The sequence below is a fragment of the Amborella trichopoda genome, chromosome 9 (genome assembly GCF_054954075.1).
Source record: "Amborella trichopoda isolate Santa Cruz 75 chromosome 9, AtrichopodaSantaCruz75HAP2 v2.0, whole genome shotgun sequence".
NCBI classification, from domain to species: Eukaryota; Viridiplantae; Streptophyta; class Magnoliopsida; order Amborellales; family Amborellaceae; genus Amborella; species Amborella trichopoda.
This window is the reverse complement of record NC_142344.1, coordinates 4,906,184-4,930,235: the sequence shown is the minus strand read 5'-3', so window position 1 is coordinate 4,930,235 and position 24,052 is coordinate 4,906,184. Positions and strand designations below refer to the sequence as shown.

General features: G+C 37.4%; 2 protein-coding genes across 3 annotated transcripts in view; one reads left to right on the top strand and one right to left on the bottom strand.

The window, feature by feature from the left end:
- The window catches only part of LOC18445426 (callose synthase 9), a 74,659-nt gene extending 65,079 nt beyond the window's left edge, over positions 1–9,580 (top strand). For both annotated transcript variants that reach the window (XM_088847293.1, XM_020674320.2), the window contains exons 41-52: positions 1,617–1,669; positions 1,772–1,948; positions 2,052–2,099; positions 2,226–2,384; positions 5,150–5,263; positions 5,352–5,440; positions 5,574–5,732; positions 5,809–5,911; positions 7,444–7,563; positions 8,349–8,399; positions 8,523–8,705; positions 9,151–9,580. In XM_088847293.1, the coding sequence (XP_088703419.1) occupies positions 1,617–1,669; positions 1,772–1,948; positions 2,052–2,099; positions 2,226–2,384; positions 5,150–5,263; positions 5,352–5,440; positions 5,574–5,732; positions 5,809–5,911; positions 7,444–7,563; positions 8,349–8,399; positions 8,523–8,705; positions 9,151–9,387 (1,493 nt within the window). In that variant the 3' untranslated portion in view covers positions 9,388–9,580. The remainder of the gene's footprint in view (positions 1–1,616; positions 1,670–1,771; positions 1,949–2,051; positions 2,100–2,225; positions 2,385–5,149; positions 5,264–5,351; positions 5,441–5,573; positions 5,733–5,808; positions 5,912–7,443; positions 7,564–8,348; positions 8,400–8,522; positions 8,706–9,150) is intronic.
- A 1,508-nt stretch (positions 9,581–11,088) lies between these two features.
- LOC18445425 (actin) lies at positions 11,089–17,474 on the bottom strand. The gene is made up of 5 exons (XM_011629202.3): positions 17,402–17,474; positions 15,914–15,983; positions 14,885–15,278; positions 12,550–13,163; positions 11,089–11,353 (listed from the first exon to the last, which is right to left on the bottom strand). Exons 2-5 carry the CDS (start codon positions 15,971–15,973, stop codon positions 11,288–11,290), a joined length of 1,134 nt encoding a protein of 377 aa, XP_011627504.1. The 5' UTR covers positions 15,974–15,983; positions 17,402–17,474; the 3' UTR covers positions 11,089–11,287.
- Between the last annotated feature and the right edge of the window lie 6,578 nt (positions 17,475–24,052).

Here is a 24,052-nt window from a genome sequence, read left to right as displayed (position 1 = left end):
GAAGTACCACCTTCCATCTGCCTCTTGGCTACCCACCTTGGTCTTATAATACGGCGTCACAGATTTGGGCTATATTGCAAAGCATTCTCAAGATCTTCAATCCTAACATGCATGCGCGTGCGCGCGTGCCTGCGGACGATATTTTGGTGTGACCTGTGGTTAGGTCCCTCTCCCCTCTCTAACCGCTTCCCTTCTCTCTTTCAGCTGACGCTTATTAGGCAGGAGTTAGTGTCGGATGTATTCCAAGTACTCGGTCATAGGCAACTGTGGACTCCAATCTTCAGAAGGTCGCCCTCCTTGGATGAAATGCTTGAGTGCCTCGAGCTTTCCTCGCTCATGGATTCAACCTTTATGCCTTTTAGGTGCAGTGACAGGCTCATTTGGTGCCCTTCTCCTCTCCCTTGGGAGTATTCTTGGTCTCCTCCTTCTATCGCAAGCTCATTCAGCCACCACCTTTCCCCTTAATCCCCCCATCCGTTGCTGCCAAGGCTTAGTTTCCATTAATTCAGTTTTTCAATTGCTTGGTCTTCCATCAAAGAGCACTCACGGTCAACCAACTTCAGAGAAGAGGGATCCCGATGCCCAATCGTTGCACAATGTGCTTTGAAGCAGAGGAAACTAATGACCACCTGTTTATTCATTGCCCACTTGCCGCTGCTCTGTGGAGTCGCCTCCTCATCCTTTTCCACAGGCAGTGAGTCATACCACAGTTTATCCCTCTCCTTTTTTCCTCGCTTCAGTCGTACCCCTGGCCGAAGTCGGGCATTCTCCTTTGGAACTCTTCCACCCTGGCTCTTATTTGGACGGTCTGGATAGAGTGCAATAACCTAATCTTCCAAGGCCAATTCAGGTCCACCGATTCTCACTTCCATAAAATCAAATCCCTGGTCTCCTTTTGGGCAGCCAATCGTAAGCACTTCAAAGGGGTCCAGTCAGCGGCTTTTCTTCGCGATTGGCAACACCTATGCTATCTCTTGCAGTACAGGGTACCTCGGTCCTCCTTCTGGACGCCACCCAGCCCAAGGACGATCAAGTTAAACTTTGACAGGTGTTCTCTGTGAAAACCTGGACCGGCTGGTATTGGTGGTCTCTCCGGAACAATGAAGGCCAGATTTTGGGCTCCTTTTCCAAGTCTATTGGCCATGATGATGCACAATCCGCAGAAGTGCTCGCCCTCCTTGAAGGGATTCGGCTATTGCTCATTGCTGGTCCCTACCTTTGGTAGCTGAAGGAGACTCACACAATGTCATTCGGTGGACCTCCTCGGCCCACTCCTACCCGTTAACCCTCGCTCATATCTTTAAGGAAATAGCCCAGCTGTGCTCGGGGATTTCTGTCTCTTGAACCATTTCTGGCAAGAGAGCAACTCGCTTGCGGATGCCCTGGCCAAAGAGGGAGCCGCAATCCCGTTGCCCTAGTAATTTGTGGCTTTCTTAGGCTCCCATTGTAGATGGGAGCATTCTGTTTTTGTTCTCGCTTCCTCTTGATTGTACTATTCCCCTTCTTAGGGGCCACAACTTGTAACAACAAAAAAAAAGATATGCAGATTTGATAGCTTGAAAGAATTCAAGTTTCACCATTTGTTGGTTCATTCACTTAACTATGGTTACTTGCAGGTTTCAACTCAACATTGCGCCAAGGCAATGTGACCCATCATGAATACATTCAGGTAAAATTGATGAACTTTTTCGTTTCCCTAATAAACATGATGTAGCTTTTTAATGCACTAAAACGATTTAAATGTATTGATATTCTTATTCAATAATGCAAGGTTGGCAAAGGGAGAGATGTTGGGCTAAATCAAATTGCTTTATTTGAAGGAAAAGTGGCTGGTGGGAATGGTGAACAAGTTCTTAGTAGGGATGTGTATAGACTTGGGCAACTCTTTGATTTCTTCCGCATGCTTTCCTTCTACTATACCACAGTTGGCTTTTACTTTTGTACAATGGTATGATGCTTTTCAACACTAAGCAGAAAAGTGTCTTTGTTGCGCTTTTTTGTGATTGAGTATGCAATGGCCAATGTTAACCCTCATCCTCAATATTTTGCAGTTGACTGTGCTGACTGTATATATATTTCTATATGGGAAGATATATTTGGTAAGTTGTTTTTTATTTTATGCAAAATTTTCAGATAGGTAGTTTGTAATCTCCGAACCAAACGTAAAAGCACATGTACATATATTCTCTGATTGTTTTCCTTGAAACTAATACTTATTTTGTCAGGCACTATCTGGAGTTGGCGAACGTCTTGTGGTTGAAGCTGGTGTGCTACGCAACACTGCTTTGACAGCCGCCCTCAACACGCAGTTCTTGTTCCAGATTGGTATCTTTACAGCAGTTCCCATGATTTTGGGTTTCATTTTGGAGCAGGGTTTTTTTAAGGTAAATGCTCTCCCTCTCCCTTGCTCCCTCTGTCATGCTCGCACGCAAGTTAGCCAAAGCCTTTTTTTAGTTTTTTTTTGGAGTACACACACACACACAACCGCAAGCAAGCCCAAGTTCATCAGAATGCCTAAGTCTAGACATGCATATATGAATTTTTAGCCTTGTAAGAATCACACTGAATGCTTGGGATCATAGATTTATCCAATGGACAACCATTTAAGAAAACAAAAGACCTGCCATCTGCTGCTTTTCATTGAATATGCTTTGAAATGTAAACTTTCTTTTTAACCAACTTGGCTTTGTCAAGAAAATGATGGTGGATAATGGGGACACTGGGTAACCACCTTTGGAAGTGGTGGCCAGCAAGGCATGGGATTAATTGATGTCGAAACAAGTTCGTTTAACACATCAGATATCAAGTTGGGGATGGGAAGAAGAATCATGTTTTGGTTTGACCCTTGGCTATGGTCCCCTGCTATTAAGGAACAATACCGTGTCCTGATCCCATCAGCTGGAAACCCTGAAAGCAAAATCAACTAAGTGGTGAAGGAAGTTTGGTTTTGGACAGTATGGACCCCATGCCTAGAACGGCCTCTCGACAACAAATTCCAATACCTGTTGGAATTACTTTAAGCACTTCAGGAACATTACCATACATCTAAATCGGAAGGCAAAATGATTGGTTACCAAAAAATAATGGTATTTTTTCAGCAAAGTCTATGTAGTACGTCCTGACACGATGTGTGGTTCCAAACTCCGTTGCTCCCAAAGTCTGGCTTGTCCCTGGCCCCACTAAAGACTCAGTTGTTCACTTGGGTAGTCATTCTCGACGAGGTTCGCGTTATGGATCATCTTATCAAGTGTGGTATGGTTATCCCTATTGCATATTTGTTATGTAAACAGGCATTAGAATCAGTCAACCACCTGTTTTTACATTTTAGCGCGGTGTGTGTGATGCGGGGTTTGTCCTAAAATATTCGGCCTTTGCTGGGTCATTCCAGATAGGTTGGACCTTTGATGGGCTTAATCCGATGTGTAATGTCATAGCTGTAATATGGCTTTCCTGGTTAGAGCACAATAATAGTCAATAATAAGCAAGCAGGAGGAACAATGAAAACACATATCAAAATTACTTGCTTCCTAAGCTAAATCTTAAAAACAATTGTGGGGCTGCTCTAGGGTACGGCGTTGAGACTAAATGGCAGGACATTGTGACCAGTAAGCTACCGAGAGGGAGATTGCCAATTGGTTGCCACCTCCTAATGGCTTTGTGAAATTAAACTCCAATGGAAGTCTTAGAGGCAACAAGGGGGAGCAGGATTGGGTGCTGGTAAAAGACCATCAAGAAAAACTCATGCTTGCTCAGGACTGAGTGTACCTCAAATGTAGCAGAGGGTAGTAAAAGACCATCAAGAAAAACTCGTGCTGCCAGAGTATTTTGTGTATGGATCAGTGACTGTTAACATTCAAAGAAAGAAGAAATGAAGTAGCATCTAAAAACCAGCTTGTGTTCATTTCCTCAAGGTTATATTGCTATTGAGGTTGTACCCCCCTTACTGTTTTTTGCGGTATTTGGCTGGGAGAAGCAAAAGAATTTTTGAAGATGGAATCTCCTTTCATTAGCGGATTAAAGATTCAACCATTGCATACCCCCTCATTTCTCTAGGAGTTTTGGGCATCTCTTCCCTGGATCAAAATCGTAGATGGAAGGTGGTGGTAGGCAGATTTCTCCATGACGGTACCTTCCATTTTGTCCAATATCCTCCCCTTATGGAACACCTTAAACTTAGCTACATCCACAGATTTTTGGGCTATCTAGAACCTTCTAATGTCAAGGCTGGTTAGACATGAATCTGACAGCTTCTAGCTCGCTTTTGCAAGCCCAGCTAGTTTGACTTTGTATCCATTGGATGTCCATCATATAGGTAGCTCAGGTTTGATAATCTTCCTAATATAACTCATACAGGCAATTATGGATTCATTAAGGCTTCTATAATTTGTGAGTAGCAACTAGGTAGAGGTCATGGGAAACGTTCGTCTAGTTTCTGTGTTGTGAAGAGGATCTGTTTTCTTAGGGACATTTACGTCCATTTTTTTTTTTTGGATTTGAATCTTGGATAAATGTTGTAATCTGGGTATGATTGTTGCACTTGGAAGGAAGTGGAAGGATACTTGTTTTCACTTCATGGTCACATGGTTCTTTTTAATATACCATGACTATTAGAAGCATATTAAAATGATTTTTTTACAACATTTCTCATTAGTGGGTTCACTAGAGGGGAAAAGGAAATTTTTGTTATCATGGTAGCTTGGCATTTTCCAGATCCATATGGGATGGAATCATCTGGTCAACCCTTATTTTTAGTCCACATTGTGGATGGAATAGACATTTACTCATGTGGGAATATTTGTTAGTGGTTTGCATGAGAACACATGAGCATAAGTTGCACCCCCCACACCGGACCACTTCCTATCATATAAAATCCCGAGTCACCTCTTTTTGAAGTAACATGACTATCCATGACACACCATAATCAGAATGGTTCATTATAGAAAGTAAATTGTCTGGTTGTAGGACAATCCATCATGGTAGAGCTTCTCTGTTAATTCTCTATAAATCATATATAAACCAGATCCCCACTTTTGGTGGTACCCTTCTTAGGCTAGCCATGTCTAAATTTTGTGGTGCACGCTGGAATGGATTTTTACTGTTTACTCATTTGTTTCGATTGCTCTGTGAACTTGTTCATGTGGTTTTGCAGGCCATTGTCAGCTTTCTTACTATGCAGTTTCAGCTTTGTTCTGTCTTTTTCACATTTTCCCTTGGTACAAGGACTCACTACTTTGGTCGAACAATTCTCCATGGTGGTGCGAGGGTTAGTGCTTATGGTTCTTTCCAAATTTTCTTTTGTCGTAATAATGTATTTGTTCTGACACATGATTTCTACGTTTCCATGTATTCAGTATCAAGCAACTGGAAGAGGGTTTGTCGTGCGTCACATAAAATTTGCTGAGAATTACAGACTGTACTCCCGTAGTCACTTTGTGAAAGCGTCAGTTCTATTCCTTAACTGCTTTCAACAGGCTCTTCTAAATTTTGTTAAATGCAGCTCTTAACCTGCTGTTGTGTATTTTCTGGTTGAAGGCTGTAGTCTTGATGTTATATTTTATATTTTCTGGTTGTAGATTTGAGGTTGCGTTCTTGCTAGTTGTATACCTTGCATATGAATATAATGAAGGTGGTACCTTAGCTTATATCCTTCTCACAGTGAGCAGTTGGTACATGGCACTATCATGGCTTTTTGGTCCCTATCTATTCAATCCTTCTGGTTTTGAATGGAAGAAGTAAGTATATAATTTGTATTCATGGAGTTCCTGTTACATGACATCATGACGACTATAACATATTAAATTATTCCAGGGTGGTTGAGGATTTTGAGGACTGGACGAACTGGCTCTTTTACCGAGGTGGTGTTGGAGTAAAGGGTGAGGAAAGCTGGGAAGCATGGTGGGATGAAGAACAGGTATTTGGTTTTTTAAAATTGTTCACTCTCTGGTTGAGAGTTGAAACACAGTCCCTTTTCGCTCTGCTGTAGCTACCTGTCACATGTGAAAGGAACTGTTGTGTGTGCCATTGTTGTTGACATAACAGTGTTTGCTATGTAGAACAAATCCTAACATGCTATTTACTGGTATCTACAGTTAAGTGGTAGGGTGCTTCATTGCCAGTGTTTTTTTGTTGATTTTCAGTGAGATAAGAGCATGATTTATTCATTGTCTATGACCTAAATCCACCGAGGAACTGCGACAATGCAAGACTTTGCATGTTTGTGGCACTTACTGAGGTTTTGAGCAGGAACTAGATCGCTATAGGATTGCATTGTTGTGGCCAAAGTGCTAAAATTGACTTGCATATTTGTAATTCATTGCTTGCCCTTGGAGCCCATCACTAGATGTTTCTATCCTTTGGTTCTTATGTGTTGTTAGAACTTTCTTTTGCTAGACCATGGCAGGCAAAGGTCTGTTGGTTGATATATATTCCATAGATCTGGGCTTTGTCTTGGTGTTATTTTCACGAGTATATACTTATTGTTTGACTCCATGCTGGTACAAAATAATCTATTGCATTGTAAAACACTCATGAACAGATTCTTTAGTATATTTCATTGAAGGTTAAACACATTCATGGATAATTTCTCTTTCGAGGATAAACTAATTGATGGCATTATAGGGTTCAAACCCTGCCAGGAACATTCTCTCTCTTTTTTTTTCCTTTTTTTTTTTTTTTTTTGTGCTCTCGGTTCCCGCTTTTATGGCTTCTTCTTTTTTCTTCTTTCTTCATGTGATGGATGTATAGCGATTTTTTATTCCAGTCCCCCTCTTAGTGGTTTTGCATAGAGCTCTCGAGCTGTGGGTAGCCTATTTTGATACTTGTACATCTTCTTAATACAATTGTTAACAATCTCAAGAAAGAAAGAAAAAAACCTAGTTGATGGCATTACCTATCTACCATCTCAATAATTAGAAATACATATTTGGAAGTACAATTTTATTTTATTTTTATTTTTATTTTTATTTTTCTTGAAGTTTAGAATGTGGAAAAAGGGGCTGAGAATGAAAAACAGGCACGTAATTACATTCTTCTGCAATCCGATTTTCCTCTAGTGCGGACTTGGATTAGAAGTTTCTTCGCTAAGACTACATGGCATGTGATTTAGACTTAAGATTGAGAAAACATGATATTCAAATACAGATGCCAGCCATCTGACATAACTAGGGGACTTTTGTGTTAGACTTCAAACTGGAAAAAACTTCCGTTAATTATTCTACAAGGTTTATGATTTATCGAATAGGTTTCTGCTTGAAGTCCTTTATTGTTCTATGCAACTTCCTTTAGATTAACGATATATGATGTGGGACGTCTTGGTCTTATTATACTCAATTACATGAGAAGAAATGGGCATGCTCTCCAATTTATTTGGGCTATTATTTTCAGTATATTCTGTGATGTTGATGCATGTTGACCGTAAGCTTGTGAGAATTGCTTTTGTTTCAGGCTCATATCCGTACCTTAAGGGGGAGAATTCTTGAGACCATCCTAAGTTTGCGGTTTTTTATATTTCAATATGGTATCGTCTACAAGTTGCATTTAACTGGAAATAATACTTCATTGTCGGTAAGCACCTTCTGTTTATTATGGTGCTTTCCTTTTTCATATGAAACTATCACTTGGGATTGAACTTGTTTCTTTATATGTTCTTTTTCTCACTTATAATTAGTATCCCCACTTCTGAATCTATTATTCGCATCTGATGATCCTTGAGAGTTATTGTTGTCTGTGGCCATCCATCAGCTGTCTACGTTTTTTTAAGTGTAGCTCTTCTACTTTTGAGAATGGTAAAACTATTAGCTTTCCGGAATCACTATCAAATTTACAAAACATGATGGTTCCTATAAAATAAATAGGAGTTCTTTCTCCTCTAGACTCCAGAACTAGAAGAGGAAAATGTTGTATTCCACTCTTCGAAAACTGGGATAAAGAATCTATTTCCCCATTCTTCTATTTACTAAAATTTTCATTTTTGCTTTCTTTATTCACCCACACATTCATCTGTAACTAAAATTATCCAGACAATGGACTTGTATTTTCTGACGATAAAGTCTTAAAGTTCTATCCCCAAATCTGTGGGTATGATAAATCTCGCCCAAATGCTTTGGATGCCATCAATAATCTTTATTTTGTGTGTTTGGAGCTGAATTGCAGTTGTTATAGTTTTGTTTTCTTTTTGGTATATCTAAGGTTTGACATGCCAAAAGAGTGGATGTTTTACTGATGAATGTAGTATTAATAGTTTCTAACTTTAAATATTATATTTGTATGTTATAAAGTGTTGCTTCATTAGTAATGTTGGTCTTCTATTTGTTATCTCAGCGCATTTTGTTGTAACTTTTGTACTGTAGATATATGGTCTGTCTTGGGCTGTCTTTGCCGTCTTGATCGTACTTTTCAAGGTATGCTGTCCGATGCCACTCATGATCATAAATTCAGCTTGAGCGCTCTCTCTCCCCTCCCTCCCCCCTGGCCCCATGCATAAACACACACCCATACACATTGAAATCTTGATGACTTTTCAGGTGTCAACCTTCAGCCAAAAGGCTACAGTAAATTTTCAGCTATTCTTGCGGCTCCTCCAAGGCATTGCATTCATGTTGGCCTTAGCAGGTCTAAGCGTAGCTGTTCGTTTAACGAACCTGTCGCTCCCAGATGTTTTTGCTTCAATCCTGGCATTTGTACCCACTGGCTGGGGCCTCCTCTCTGTAAGTCTGAATCCCAATTTTCACTTGTGAGATTCTCGTTGGTATCCAAGAATGGCACTAGGGTAGTAGGATCAGATTCACGCGAACCTCAGAGTGAGAGCACTTGAGCATAAAAAATATGCAGTGTATTCACTAATCAGGAAAAAAAATATGCAGTATAATCTTTTATGCTTATTCCAAAGAGTCTCCAAAACACACATGCACATGCGGGCGCGAACACAAACAAAAAAAAGGTAGTAGACCATAGGTTCAATTGGAAGCCTTTGTAGTTACATGATGTTGAAAGTTCACACAGTATTTGCAAGAAAGCCTGTTCAAGCCTGTAGAGAACAGGTTTTTGTATTTTGGACCTCATATGCAAGACCCCTAAGTATTAAAGCATCACTTGTATGTGTGAGAGAGAGAGGGATTGCTGAACCGATGTCTGGTTATATGGTTGATGCAGATTGCTATAGCGTGGAGGCCAGTGATGAAGAGGCTACACCTTTGGAAATCTGTGCGTTCCATTGCTAGGCTCTACGATGCTGGGATGGGAATGCTAATATTTGTGCCCTTGGCCATGTGTGCATGGTTTCCATTCATATCCACGTTTCAGACCCGTCTCTTATTCAATCAGGCTTTCAGCCGAGGTTTGGAGATCTCTCTCATCCTTGCTGGTAACGATCCCAATCCTGGGGCTTGAGACCATGTCTCATTGTTCCCTGCCTTCTTTCTGTTGTTGATTGATCATTGTTAATTATTGTCATTGTGGTAACTATATGTTGACTGGAATTGAATTTTGCAGAGTTGGGTTGTTTGTGGCCCTCGTTATTGGAAATTGGTTTTGATGATTATTGATCTAGTCGTGTATATATTGATGTGCACTTGAAGGGACACTTGTTGCATCTCTCTCTCTCTCTCTCTCTCTCTCTCTCACCCAACCTGGGTCATTGAACTTGTTTATTATTTGATCCAGGAGTACTCTCTCTCCCTCTTGCATCAAACCTGGGTCTTCTTGATTATTAATCGAAGTAGTGTGTATATACTTTTCTCGTAACCGTGCAGTTCCAATGCATTACTGTGTACTCGATGTGCCAACTATACTATTTTTGTCATAGATAAGCAGCCCCTGGGGCCTGGTTTTCAGTTCCAATTGGAACTGAGAGAAGCTTTAGGATGCAATTTGATACTGAAAGGGGTTAAAATTACTCAGAGACTGTCTTTTGCTGTGCTCCTAAACCAGTTTCACTTTTGCCCACCAAATTTGTGCCTTCGTAATAGGGGGGATTGTAGACTATTAAGACCATTTACTTTTAGTCATCAGATATGAAATATAACAACTTGGTTGTGAAGCTCATAAAATTTCTTTTAAACTTCTGAGTTGAGTCCATGAGATATCCCCAACCTCCTAATTACCCGGTAAGATTGATTATGATCTCTGTTGAAAAATGGTCTTAGATATTCTTTTCCTTCTCAATAATGTACAGCTTGTTCAACATCTACACCAGCAGTATACAATCCATGAATCGTATGCCCAAGTATGTTCATATTCTGCAAGTAAATAATTACTCTAAATTGTGACACTTATATTAGAAATGTTTGTTACACTTCCCAAAACTGGTTTTATACAATTGCTTCAGTAAATAACTTGCAAGAAACGGGCTTTTATCTCTAAGATAGTTGACTGATTGGTGGGGGGATTGAACTTTGAATGATGTGGTTGACACCTCAACCAACCCGATTGGGTGACTTTGTCATGCGCAAGACAGCTTTGAGTGCTTGCTATCTAGAAGTTTGAATACCCTCTTCATCATTGAATACCTCGTAAATGCATTCAGAATTAAGATCATTCGGTTTCTTCCAATCTACCCCCCCCCCCCCCCCCCCTAATGAATGTGCGGCCAGTGTTTCAAAAATTGCTGCTGGCTGTGCCAACTCGTGACTCACCCTATCCAACTTCGATCAGAACCCTGGCAAGTCTGGAGGTGAAACCTCAAGACTCAAACCTAAACATTAGAAGATCAGTCCCAGGTGAGATCCACAAGCTAATTGAGTCCCACAGCTGGGTGGTAATAGCCAGAGTCCAGGACCAAGGCTATGGTTTTAGATACTGGTGATTATTGTTTAATGTGAGAATGATTAAACTTAATGCACCATCTCTAGGAAGCAAAGAGATGACCCCCAATTGCCATCACTTCTTGGGACAAATGAGTTAAAGGTCCCCAAAATCCATTTTGAACTGCCTTGTTATTTCTTTCATAAAAGACCTAAAGAGAGCGTTTACACCAGCTTTTAAAACTTTTAAAACATGCATCTGACAATAAAGAAACTTCTAAACAAGAATTACATTTCCTTTGGATGGCAAAACCTCTGGAGAGAGAGAGAGAGAGAGAGAGAGAAGTGGTTGCCTCAAAGGAATGCAATAGCAATTACATATCATCCATGGTGTCCACTACTTCAACTCTTCAAATAATGAAAAAATGGGCTGCAGATTCCCACTCGAAATCTTGCCATATTATATTGTCATCTGACGACATTAAGAAACAAGAGATATAGAGAGAAACACAAAAGCAAGCAGCACATTTGAAATACTCTCCTCCACTCTAGAAACACTTCCTGTGCACAATTGAAGGCCCAGATTCATCATACTCGGCCTTTGCAATCCACATCTGCACACACCAAAAAATATGCCATAAATTCCAGTCCATTTAATCATTAACCTTTTTTTTTTTTTTTACATAACCAAAATCAATACTCTTTAGTCATGACAATTTCAGAATTTTATCTCACAAGTTCTCCAACCATTCATTAAGAATTGTGTGCTTCCAAAATGGGTATCAGACAAACAAAACTTTCATGTAAATGAAGCATTGTGGATCCCTTTCAACTGATTGGAGTTTCCACATTATGAGCAGAGATACCCACATATACAGATTAAAACACCCTTAAACTAATAAAAAGATATTATGGGACCATAGACTCTTCAACAAGTACCTCTCCATAGGTACACAGCATTTAGATTTTGGAGAAACATACCAAAGGTCAGCAACTCAACTAATGTCCAAGGTTTGACGCTTATTTTGTCCCTTATTTTGTCCCATAGGTCACCAAATCACTTTTATTGTTTTTTTTTTCCTTGTCTGGGAAAGAGTGATCACTTTTGTTATGTTAAGAGCACATCAGTTACTTAACCAAGGTGCCCCCAAGACATCAAAAGAACCGACGGTTATGCCTAAATGGAATCGTCTTAGCATAGGACCTGCAAACTAAGATCGAAATTTCAAATCCCATTTTAACCAATTAGAAGAATCCATCAATTACTATGAAATTATTTAGCAGTTAAGGGAGGAAGGGCTACAACAATAAAATCCAAGATATGACCCCATTTTGACCATTAGAATCCATTAATGAACGTAACTAATGGGAAAGCAATCAGGGTATACAACAACCCATGTGGTCATGGTAGCAATACGGGTCAGAAATAAGAAAAGAGCAACATGGTCATAGGAGTGACAGTGACTACACATCACTGGTTCAGTTCTACGCCCAACTCTTCACCATTCAACCCATAGATTAGATGATGAACAATATGCGTCCAACTCTTCACCATTCAACCCATAGATTAAATGATGAACAATATGCGTCCAACTCTTCACCATTCAACCCATAGATTAGATAATGAACCATATGACAATAACGCTACCATGGTCATGTTATACTTCCCCTAACTTAATAGGTTTCAGCACCCCGGCACAGCCATTAGGGCATAAGGACCACTAACACTAACATCCAAGGTTCATTTCCTAGGATAAACACTTAAAAAAAAAGCAACCAATTTAAGAGTGAGGGAAGAAAAGTCAGGTACCTGTTGGAAGGTGCTAAGAGAGGCTAGGATAGACCCTCCAATCCAAACACTGTACTTCCTCTCTGGTGGAGCAACAACCTTAATCTTCATGCTACTAGGCGCAAGTGCGGTGATCTCCTTGCTCATACGGTCTGCTATACCAGGGAACATGGTTGACCCACCACTGAGCACTATGTTCCCATAGAGATCCTTCCTTATATCAACATCACACTTCATGATTGAATTATAAGTGGTTTCATGAATGCCAGCCGCTTCCATTCCAATCATGGACGGTTGGAAGAGAACTTCGGGGCATCGGAATCGCTCAGCCCCAATAGTTATTACCTGACCATCAGGTAATTCATAACTCTTTTCAACAGTTGAGCTTGTTCGGGCAGTCTCAAGCTCTTGTTCATAATCGAGGGCAATGTATGCAAGCTTCTCTTTCATATCTCTGACAATTTCACGCTCGGCAGTGGTGGTGAAAGAGTATCCACGCTCAGTAAGGATCTTCATGAGTGCGTCGGTAAGGTCACGACCGGCAAGGTCGAGACGGAGGATAGCATGTGGGAGGGCGTACCCCTCATAGATGGGCACTGTGTGGCTTACACCGTCCCCAGAGTCCAGCACAATCCCTGGTCATGGCTCATGGTGCCTCATCATCATCAACATGAAACACATGCTCACGCATAATGAACACACACTACCCTTGCTCTCTCTCTCTCTCTCTCTCTCTCTCTGCTAACATGCCAACACAAATATTAACACACACTCTCTCACTTGCACACACATGCCAACACAAATATTAACACCACTCTCTCACTTGCACACACATGCCAACACAAATATTAACACTACACTCTCACTTGCACACACACATGTTGGCCTTCTCAAACAGATTAAGGGAAATCTTGTTAATCAACAACAAACACAATGACATACACTAGTACAAACACAGATATGAGAAAACCTGTAGTGATGTTAAAGCACAGCATTGCAGCTAATGATATGTTGATCATTTCCTAAGGTACATGTGCACTGTTTCTTTCGATAAGTAAAAATATATGGTCACTAAAGAATTTCGCCTTCAAAAATACATTCAATCTTATCATTCTATCAATGCCAAAGTTCTGGCAATTACTAGATGTAAAAGTAACAGACGATTTAAGACTTTTCATCAATTGGGTAGGTATAAGTAGGCTTTAAATAAGCAAATCCAATGCTTGAATAGTGAAATTCCACGCCACTAGGCTTCAAGCAAGAAACACCTATTTTCCTTCTTAAGTTTTGTCTAATAAAAAGCTATACTCATTATCAGAATTAGGAATTGTGAGGTGGTCTTTCTTTTAAATGTGAAGAGTGTTGGTCCTTTCCCATTCCTTTCATAAATGATACAGATTTTTTCAGTCTTTTATAGAAACATAAGAATACTGCAGTAGTTCAGCTCACTTCTGATTTCAATGAATAGTTTTCAACAATTAATCTTGTACATCTCAGAGACAAAGCGTATATTATGATTACCAAACAAAGTTTACGAAGCCCAAAACTGTTTAAAGGTATACCTAGCTCAGAGATTCACACCCTTTTTCCAAAGAGAGGTTCTCAGTTTCAATTATTGCAGATGTGGCTGCTACGAACCTCACCAGGATCATAACAATCCAAAAAGAGAGGAGGCAGAGACTGGCTCGTCATGGAAAATTTATTTGAAATTATTTTATATTTAAGAAGCTATTATTAGATGCTAACCCACTGGTTCAGAAGCCCAGACATACCATAACCGTCCATTTGCAACAATAGAGATAAACAGCTACCCTATCAAGACTTAGGAGGCTCATGTCTACCATAGAGATAAACAGCTACCCCTATCAAGACTCAGGAGGCTCATGTCTACCATAAAGCTTACTAGCAATTAAAAAACCTCCAAAAGAAAAAGAAGAGAAGGTTCAGATCAACTCTTAAACTTTAAAAATAATTTTATCTCAAAAAAAAACTTTAAAAATGAATTAAAGCTAGGAACAATGAACACCAATACACCATTCACAAAACCCTACGTCAAGATTGAAGTAATGCAAGTGCCCCTAATTTTTGTGCTGGTTAATTCAAAATTGAGTAAAACACTAACAAAGGCAGAGCTCTAAGATAAAACAATAATAATATTTGGGGTTGCAGAATAATAACGAGAATATAAATGAAAACGAAAAACGAAGTAGGGTCTAAAACAAGGAACTACTCATTAGCTACTGACAATGCACGCATGAATATGACACAAATTTGGTTATTCACAATAAAGAGAGAATGCGGGTCAGCATTTTTGAAAAGCAGTGTTTGACAATAGAAACAGGATCAATTTGCTTACCAGTGGTACGACCACTAGCATAGAGTGACAGCACGGCTTGAATGGCAACATACATGGCAGGGGTGTTGAACGTCTCAAACATAATCTGAGTCATCTTCTCTCTGTTGGCCTTTGGGTTAAGTGGGGCCTCTGTAAGGAGAACAGGATGCTCTTCTGGTGCAACTCGAAGCTCATTATAGAAGGTGTGGTGCCAGATTTTCTCCATGTCATCCCAGTTGCTAACAATGCCATGCTCAATTGGGTACTTCAGGGTTAAGATACCACGCTTGGATTGAGCCTCATCTCCAACATATGCATCCTTTTGGCCCATGCCCACCATCACTCCTGTGTGGCGAGGTCGTCCTACAATACTTGGGAAGACGGCCCTTGGAGCATCATCTCCTGCGAATCCTGCCTACAATGAAGAAAGACAGAAGCAGATCTTAGTCAATACACAAGCCAATAAGCATTTCCTGAACAACAACTGTGATATTGTTAATCAGAAACAAGATTTCATGAACTGTAAGTGCACTGCTAGACCGTAAGTATGTCAGAAGGGTAATGTCATTGTAACACAAATGCCAGAAAAATTGAAAACCAAAAAAAAAACAAAAAAGTAATGTTTTGGTTCAAGGATTATCTTTCAAATAAAAGTTCTCGGGGTTTCCCCTTTTCTTGAAGAACCAAAAAAGAGTATCAAGAGTCACATGTTATCCCAGTATGAGAAAGTTATCAACAATTCATGAAACACTGACGCAATCTGTTGAGGACTGGAGAAATAACGTGCAAGGAAGGTACATCTTTTTGTAGGGAGATATATTCCGATCCTAAAAGAGGGTAGGGGTCAGAATTAGGGTACTTCCCATTTTCCTGGACATTATTAAAGAATATAAGAGGCAAATAAGTAGGTGCGAATCGACTAAATACTACCAAAGAGGATGGAGAGCTTTTACATTACTTCAGATATAATAAGAGATACAAAATTTGCACCAGTGTAAAACCAACCTAATATCTGTACACTGACTGTTGCACATATAAATGATAAATTACCTTGACCATTCCAGTTCCATTGTCGCAAACAAGGGGCTGGATATCCTCGGTTTCAGCCATCTTATACAACCTGCAAGAGTTATAAGTCCAACAACTTAGCCATGCCAACCCAAACGTGGCAGGAAGCAGATGATAGATTAAAATTTCCATTTCCAACATTTTTTCAAAATTTTCTTTTTTTTCCCATGCAAAGGAACTCAATCATAGTGTTACATCAAATCCATGAAAGCCACAAGCATTATAATGTAGAAAAACTAGCTAATCCACAAAGTGACTCAATTACAAAACCAAAACAGATCAAAACCTGAATCACAGATATAGCCACCGATATAACTACATTGTTTTTTGCTTTACACATGTATTTGGAAAATTGGAGATAGATCTTAGATCATGATATAAATTAATCAGGTGGTAAAGCAAACCAGAGAGAGAAGAAATATGGGAATACCCCTTTTAATATTAGAGATATCCAAACTTCCAGATACAGATCTCTAATTTACCACAATGATGACAATATACTAGCAACAACAACGACCAATATTGATCCAGACATATATTCATTGATTGATCCAACCAATGATATAAGATGTCAAGCCAAAGAAAGTACAAAAGATCAAAGGTTTTGATAAACAGTGGTCAATGCCCAACACAGTATCTCGATGCCCAAAGATGAAATCTGGGAGTAAATCATATGTCAATTCCTCTCTTGAGACTGTGACCATGGATCTTCTTTTTTTTTGAAACTGTGACCATGGATCACAGTTCAGTAAAATGGAAGAAAGTGAGATAAACAAACAATGCATGCAATCTGACACCATGAGAAAAGCTCAATGTTGAAAATAACCAAAACATTTGAATCTAGGCAACCCCATTGCATCAGGGATATCTGAATCCAAATCAACCACAAAGCGAGAGGATCAAATAAAGATGAAATAACGATCAGAAATGATAATGTGCACCATGATAATTTAGCAAATAGAGCATACAAATCCACATTATTTAGAACAGATAATATGATAGAATCAAGATTTCCTCGAAAGTCATCAATGATTTAGTAGATTCTATAAAAAGTTTACTCTTTTCAGGTGCTTCAGTGTGGATGATTTGTGGCAATGCAGCTTGTATAACGCGATCAGAGATCTATATCTAGCATCAAGATCACTCAAGAAAACCCAATTAACCATGGAAAATCATAAAATACGAAAGACCAGAGACTCTAACCAGAATTTGGATACCTTTGCAATTTCAATAACCATAATTCCAATATAAACAACGCATGCAAAATCAATCAATTCGTCCACTAAATCGAGATTCACGCCATTAAAAAATGGGAAAAAAATAAAAGCAAGAGTTTAAAAAACAGGAAAATTATTCATCAAAAAACCCAAAAAAAAATCAATAACAGATCGATCCATTGCAGGAGGAGATCGTTCAAACAAGAGCAGGAAATCGGATTAAATAAAAAATAAGGCGACAAAATAAAAATACCTTGAAGAAAAATGCCCTAATTATTGGTTGCTCGAGCTAGAAGCCTAATCTTCTGGTTTACAGAACGCCAAATGAGAGCTCCGCCTCGAAAGAAAACCTCTCTTAAATGAGGCCCTGGCTTTCTGAGAATAAATCGTGACCGTCCACTGGCTGCAATATGTACGGCGTTCTCGGATTCGGGTTCAGATCAACGGCTGAAGCGCCACAAAATGTTTCCAGCGGTGAACCGTCGGATGCAATGACGTGGCGAGGTCGTGTCTAAGTGCGACACTTGTGGATATTCAGACTGCACAGCTCGTTCCGTGACACGTGGCATGGGGTGAGTGGTGGACAGCTATTTCGCTTAAATATGCTGCTCCTTTTCGTCCTGAAAAAAATAGAGTTTGCATTTTAAAAAAAAAAAATGGGTGGTTTTTCTGAGTATTATATATTTGAAATTTTACGCTTTTTTTTTTAGTGATTTTTCTTTTTGAAAGATACAATAAAAAATAAAAATAAATGAAATAATGAAATAATGAAATTAAATTTTCTATTCCAGTGGAACAAGTTATGGTCCTTGATAATTAAATATTTTAAATTTGCATGAGAAATTCAAAGTTATTTCCGTTCTAAAAATAAGCCAGTTGAAACAATTAATTTAATAAATAAAAATAAATATTAATTTGAAATAATTAATTTCAATGGGAATTTGAAGGCATTTTGGCTCCTTTCCCTTTGCTCTTTAAGCCTTTAATTAATAATGTATAAGTGAATTTTTTTTCCCTACCCTTTAAGCCTTTGATTAATAATTTAAAATAATCATTTTTGTTTAAAAAAAAGTTGATTTAATAAGGCAACGCCAGGTCACAGGTCAGGATGTGGACCGCTTCTGATGAAGTCACACACGTGTGAGCAGGCACTTGTGAAGCACGCCATGAGAATGGGTCATCCTCCTCGTCTACCGTGCTTCTCCCCTTTTTTTCGCCCACGTAGGCTGTACTCCTACGGGAGCATACTGTTTTCTCTAAGGACGTGTGAGAATTTTTCTGTTTGATATTTTAAGAACCACCTAAGAATTCCTCCATCATTATTTCAAAAGAGAAAAATAAAAATTGAATTTTGAGTTTTTGGCACTTAGATCATGCCCCTCCAAATTGGACAATCTTTATTTTGTCATAGACCGGGCGATCCGCCCCGACTATTTATTTTTATTATTTTTAAGAACTTATTTTATTCTCTATTTTTTATTTTTTCGTATCCAATTCAATCGGCGGAATCGCTGATCATATAGGTTTTTCAGACTGACGATACACTATGCATTTTCTTCAAATATTGCTTATATCCTTGGTAAGAAGAAAACTTCAAACCTTTAAATTAAGAGCTTTGTGGTCCTAACGTGCTCATGGAACCCCGAGAGCCGCCCTTTGGCAGTCGAGAAGGCACTTAGAACCTTTAAAGGCACGAAGTTTCTTATCTTCGTTTCTTATCTTCATAACTTCAAGGTCCTAAATGGCTCCTATACCCTAAGGAGCTACGCTCTGTGGCTCCTAGACCTTTACAGTACCTTAGGAAATTGAAAAAGTAGATGTGAAAGTAAATATTGACTTTGGAAAAGGGCTTTTTAAAATACAAACCATCAAATTTGAACCTGCCTCAAAAATTTACCTCGAAGAGGTTGTTTTGATGCCCATATATCTTCAAATTGATCATCTCGACATCAAGAAGTATGGACATGAGAAAAAAATGTATTTCAAGTTTTGAAAATAGTGTATTTTATAATGCATTTTTTACCGTCAATTCTCAATATTTTCAAGCATTCATAGACCTGTCGATCTACACTATTTTTGAAGCTTTAAACTTTATAAATGAATATGAAAATATATTTTAAGGCTATCACAAATATTTCCAATATCGAAACCACATTTCTCGATACTATTTGATGGTAGGTTCTAATTTGATTGTTTAGAGCCTAGGCTCTATACAAACGGCATCCTAAAAAAAGTTTATATAGAGCGGAGGCTCTAAACAATCAAATTAGAGCCTACCTCAAAAATTTCACAAGAAGAGGTTGTTTTGATGCTCAAATATCGTCAAATCAATCATCTCGACATCAAGATGCATGGACAAGAGAAAAAATATGGATTTCAAGTTTTAGAAATAATGTATCTTGTAATGCATTTTTTAACTGTCAATTTCCAAATTTTCATAGATCTGCTTGATCTACACTATTTTTTAAGCTTTAAATTTTATAATTAGAGATGAAAATATATTTTAAGGCTATCACGAAGATTTTCAATGTGGAAACCAGCGTTTTTAAAAACGCCGAGTCGAACCGGACTCGCCCGGTTCGACTCGGAAATAGTGAAAAAGGAACCGGATCGCCCGAAAATCGGAAATCGTCCGGTTCTAGAGAGAACCGGACAATTCTGTACAGTGAATCGCCGATTCACTGTACGGAATCGGCGATTCCGTACGGAATTTATTTATTTTATTTTTTTTATTTTTATTTTTTTTTTTATTTTTATTTTTATTTTTATTTTTTTTTTTATTTTTTTTTTTTTTATTTTTTTTTTTTTTTTTGGTAATCCATGATAGATTTTTTTTGTAATCCATGATCGAATTTTTTGGTTTTTTGTAACCCATAATAGAATTTTTTGTAATCCATGATCGAAATGTTTGTTTTCTTTTCTTGTAATCCATGATCGATTTTTTTGTTTTTTTTTTTTTTTTTGTAACCCATGATAGAATTTTTTGTAATCCATGATCGAATGTTTTGTAATATATGATCGAAATGTTTGTTTTTTTTTTGTAATCCATGATTGAAATGTTTGTTTGTTTTTTTTTAATCCATGATTGAATTTTTTGTTTTTTGCTTTTTTTGTAACCCATGATAGAGTTTTTTGTAATCCATGATTGAATTTTTTGTAATCCATGATCGAACTATTTTTTTCTTTTTTTGTAATCCACGATTGAATTTTTTGTTTTTTTTGTTTGTTTTTTTTTGTAATCCATGATCGAATTTTATGTAATCCATGATCGAATTTTATGTAATCCATGATTGAATTTTTTGAAAATTTGTGATTTTTTTTGTTTAATCCATGATCGAATTTTTGTTTGTAATCCATGATAGAATTTTTTGAAAATTTGTGATTTTTTTATAATCCATGATAGATTTTTTTGAAAATTTGTTTTTTTTTTTTTTTAATCCATATTATTCAAAGAGAAAACGAGAGAGATGATGATTCTGAGGCCACCCTATCCCAGCCATATTATTCACATATCGAGTCCCAACAGCAACAGTGTAGGGATGAGCACGAAATACTGTAAATTAAATGTTGAATGGCGGTTCATGCAGGGAAAGAACATATCAACATTCGCATATTCATTCAAAAACATGAAAATTCTTAATGGAGTACCCTCATTTTTTATTGAATTCCTAAAAACCAATATTTATAATGAATTTTAATAATTTTTTCGGATTTTTTTGAAGCTTTATTCTGACCGATTCACCCGATTCCGATCCGGATCGCCGATTCGCCGATCCGGATCGGTTTTTGAAAAGCTCGATCCGGGTCACCGATCCGGTTTTTAAACCATTGGTGGAAACCATAATTCTCGATACTATTTAAAAGTGGGCTCTACTTTGATTGTTTAGAGCTTCGGGTCTATGCAAACGGAACCCTTACATAAAATTGTCTAAAATAATGTAAATCTGGTGGATATGTTTTAAGGCTCAATATTCTTTTTTATTTGGTATCCGAGTTCAAAATGTTCAATTTAAGAGTTCTCCAACGCCGAACTGAATTGAAGATTGGAAATGCAACTTTCATCTTTTTCTTTTCACAAATATCAGCCTTATGCTACCTTGCCTTTTTTAAAAGAAGAGATAGGGAAAGAGAGAATAAATAATACCTGTCCCCTAATCGTGAGACCCACCCACCGATCCCAATGCACTTGAATATAGAACTAAGCTCAATGGTGCGTGGTCCCTACTGCATATCCTTGATGGGCTTCATCATTGAAGGTGTGCTTCTTCTTCTTCTTTTCTTTTTTTTTCTTTCTTCTTTACTATTATTATTATTTTTTTATTTTTTATTTTTTATTTTTTATTTTTTTATTTGAGAAAATAAGCATTGAATCGAATACCACCGGTATATGTCGGTGAATAGCTACTTTTTTTGTAAATTTTCTTTTATATGGTGTGGTTTGTATAAAGCGGTAGTATTAAACAATTGCATATGGTTTGGATTTTAAAATTTGAGTTTTTGGGTCTGTATAAAGTTGTAATCTTAAACAGTTGAATTAATATGCACCACCAAACATTATCATGAGATGCAATTTTAGTGTCAAAAATTCTTACGATAGTTTGATAATCTTATTTTTATCTCTATTATAAAATTTTGAACACCTTAAATGGTTCAAATCAAGTAAATCTATAAATGCATAGAAATCTAAAAAATAGATAGTTCACATAATATATTGCAAGATGTACTATTTTTAGGATTTAAAATATATTTTTTCTCCATATTTATATTGGTCAATTAGATGCGTCGTCAAGCTTTTTCTTTATTTGAATGTTAAAAAAGAAGGAGAAAGTTTACATAGAGCCTAGGGTCTAAACAATCAAATTAGATCCTACCTCAAAAATTTCACTAGAAGAGGTTATTTCGATACCCAAATATCCTCCAATTGATCATCTCGACATCAAGATGCATGGACATGAAAAAAAAAAAAGGATTTCAAGTTTGGGAAATAGTGCATATTGTAATGTATTTTTGGACCGTCAATTTTCAAGATTTTCAAAATTTCATAAATTTGCTCGATCTACGCTATTTCTTAAGCTTTAAATTTTATAATTAAATATAAAAATATATTTTAAAATTATCACAACTATTTTCAATATTGAAACCACATTTATTGATATTATTTGAAGGTGGGCTCTAATTTGATTGCGTAGAGCCTCGGCTCTATACAAACAGCACCTCAAAAGGAATTCATTAAGAATTTTGAAGTACAAGGAATCGGTGTCCAAATGAGAAAACAAAAATAGACGAAAGAGAAATTCGAGTCAAGAAAAGGGAGGAAGAAGAAGAAGGTGAGGAGACGAGAAAGACGAGATGTTTTTCCAACATCAAAACAACTTTTTTGGCAGGATTTTATATGTGCACATTAATTATACGTTTTAATGCGTCAACCTCATATTAATTTTTCTTTATTTTTATCTATAATCATGAAATTCAAAGTTTATAAAAATAGTGCAAATTGAGCTGACTTCCAAACATTTGAGAATCATGAAAAACTAAACGGTACAAATAACTTGTTAGCAAGATACATTGTTTTTAGGACTCGAAATTATTATCTTTTTTCATATCTATATATCTCGAGGTCATTCAAGACAATAAGGGATAAAGTTCGAAATGAATATATTCAGAATAATTTAGATGTGGCACCAATATGCGATAAGATGAGAAAAAGTAAACTTCTGTGGGCTGGACTTATGTGACGCAAACCCTATACAAATCTTATTAAGAGGTAAAAGTTAGTTCAAATGGAAGGCTAAAAAATAGCAAAAGATATGCCCAAAAGGACATGATTGAAAATAGTGAGAAAAATATAGGGACTTATGAGTCTCACTGAAATTATTATCCTTAATAGAACAGAATGACATACGATAGTCTGTGCAGCTTACTCCAATTAGTTGGAAAAAGGTAATGGAGATGATGATGATATATATCTCAAGGTCAAGATGATCAATTAGAGATTTTTTCGCCGTCGGAACAACATTTTCAATGGCTTTTAAGGTGCATCATACTTTTATAGTATAAAAATAGTGCATCTTACTTTTATGGTATAAGATTCGTGCATTATATCCGAAATTTATTTTGTATATGTTTAATCGCATTGTAAGTTCTTGAAGTGTAAGCTCCTTCCCGGGCAAAGTTCATAAAAAAGTAACTTTTCCCCCAATAACCAACTAAATAATGATAGGTAGCAAAGAATTAAATGACCAATTCACCTTAGGACTCACCCAAGCCAGACAAAATCGGGAGCAAAGCAATTCCAAGCAAAAAAAACTCTAGAATTACCAGCTCCTCTTTTCTTTTTTCTTCTTTTTTGGGTATTTTTTAACCTGGTTCCGACTCGCCTGACTCAGACTGAGAGACAATGTCATACCCAAATATGCCTTTGTAATCATGGGTGATATGCATCGAAGCCCATGGAATTTCTTTCTCGGCAACTCTAGTTACCAAAATATCACCAAATTACTCTTAACACTAGCAAGATATATTTCATATTTTCTCTGCAAATAGATATAGTTTCTCATTTAGAAGCAGGCGATATCGTAACATAAGCATTATTGTGTTCCAAATTGAGATTAAGAGGTTGCACTAAAATTGAAAATTATATGATAATACTATAACTTTTGGTATAAAGAGGTTATAATGACCCATTGGCTATTGAATACGAAATTGAGTGATCGGATTCACTATTGTCTATGTTCAAGTTCCAAAAAAAATCCCCAAGTTTTGTGAAACTCAAGAAGCTAATTTTGCATCCGACTGTTAGGGTTATAGTGACCTTGCACTAATGGTAAATGATCTCGAATTACACAAGCGCAATTGTATTTAAGCTATGTTTATGTGTGGAATCATCAAGGACCCAAAAACCAAT

Coding starts and splice junctions, on each gene's coding strand:
- LOC18445425 (XM_011629202.3), bottom strand. CDS start 15,973: ATGGCTGAAACCGAGGATATCCAGCCCCTTGTTTGCGACAATGGAACT. Junction 15,279..15,913: donor ATGGAACTGGAATGGTCAAG/GTAATTTATCAT, acceptor TCTTCATTGTAG/GCAGGATTCGCAGGAGATGA. Junction 13,164..14,884: donor TGCTAGTGGTCGTACCACTG/GTAAGCAAATTG, acceptor AGCCATGACCAG/GGATTGTGCTGGACTCTGGG.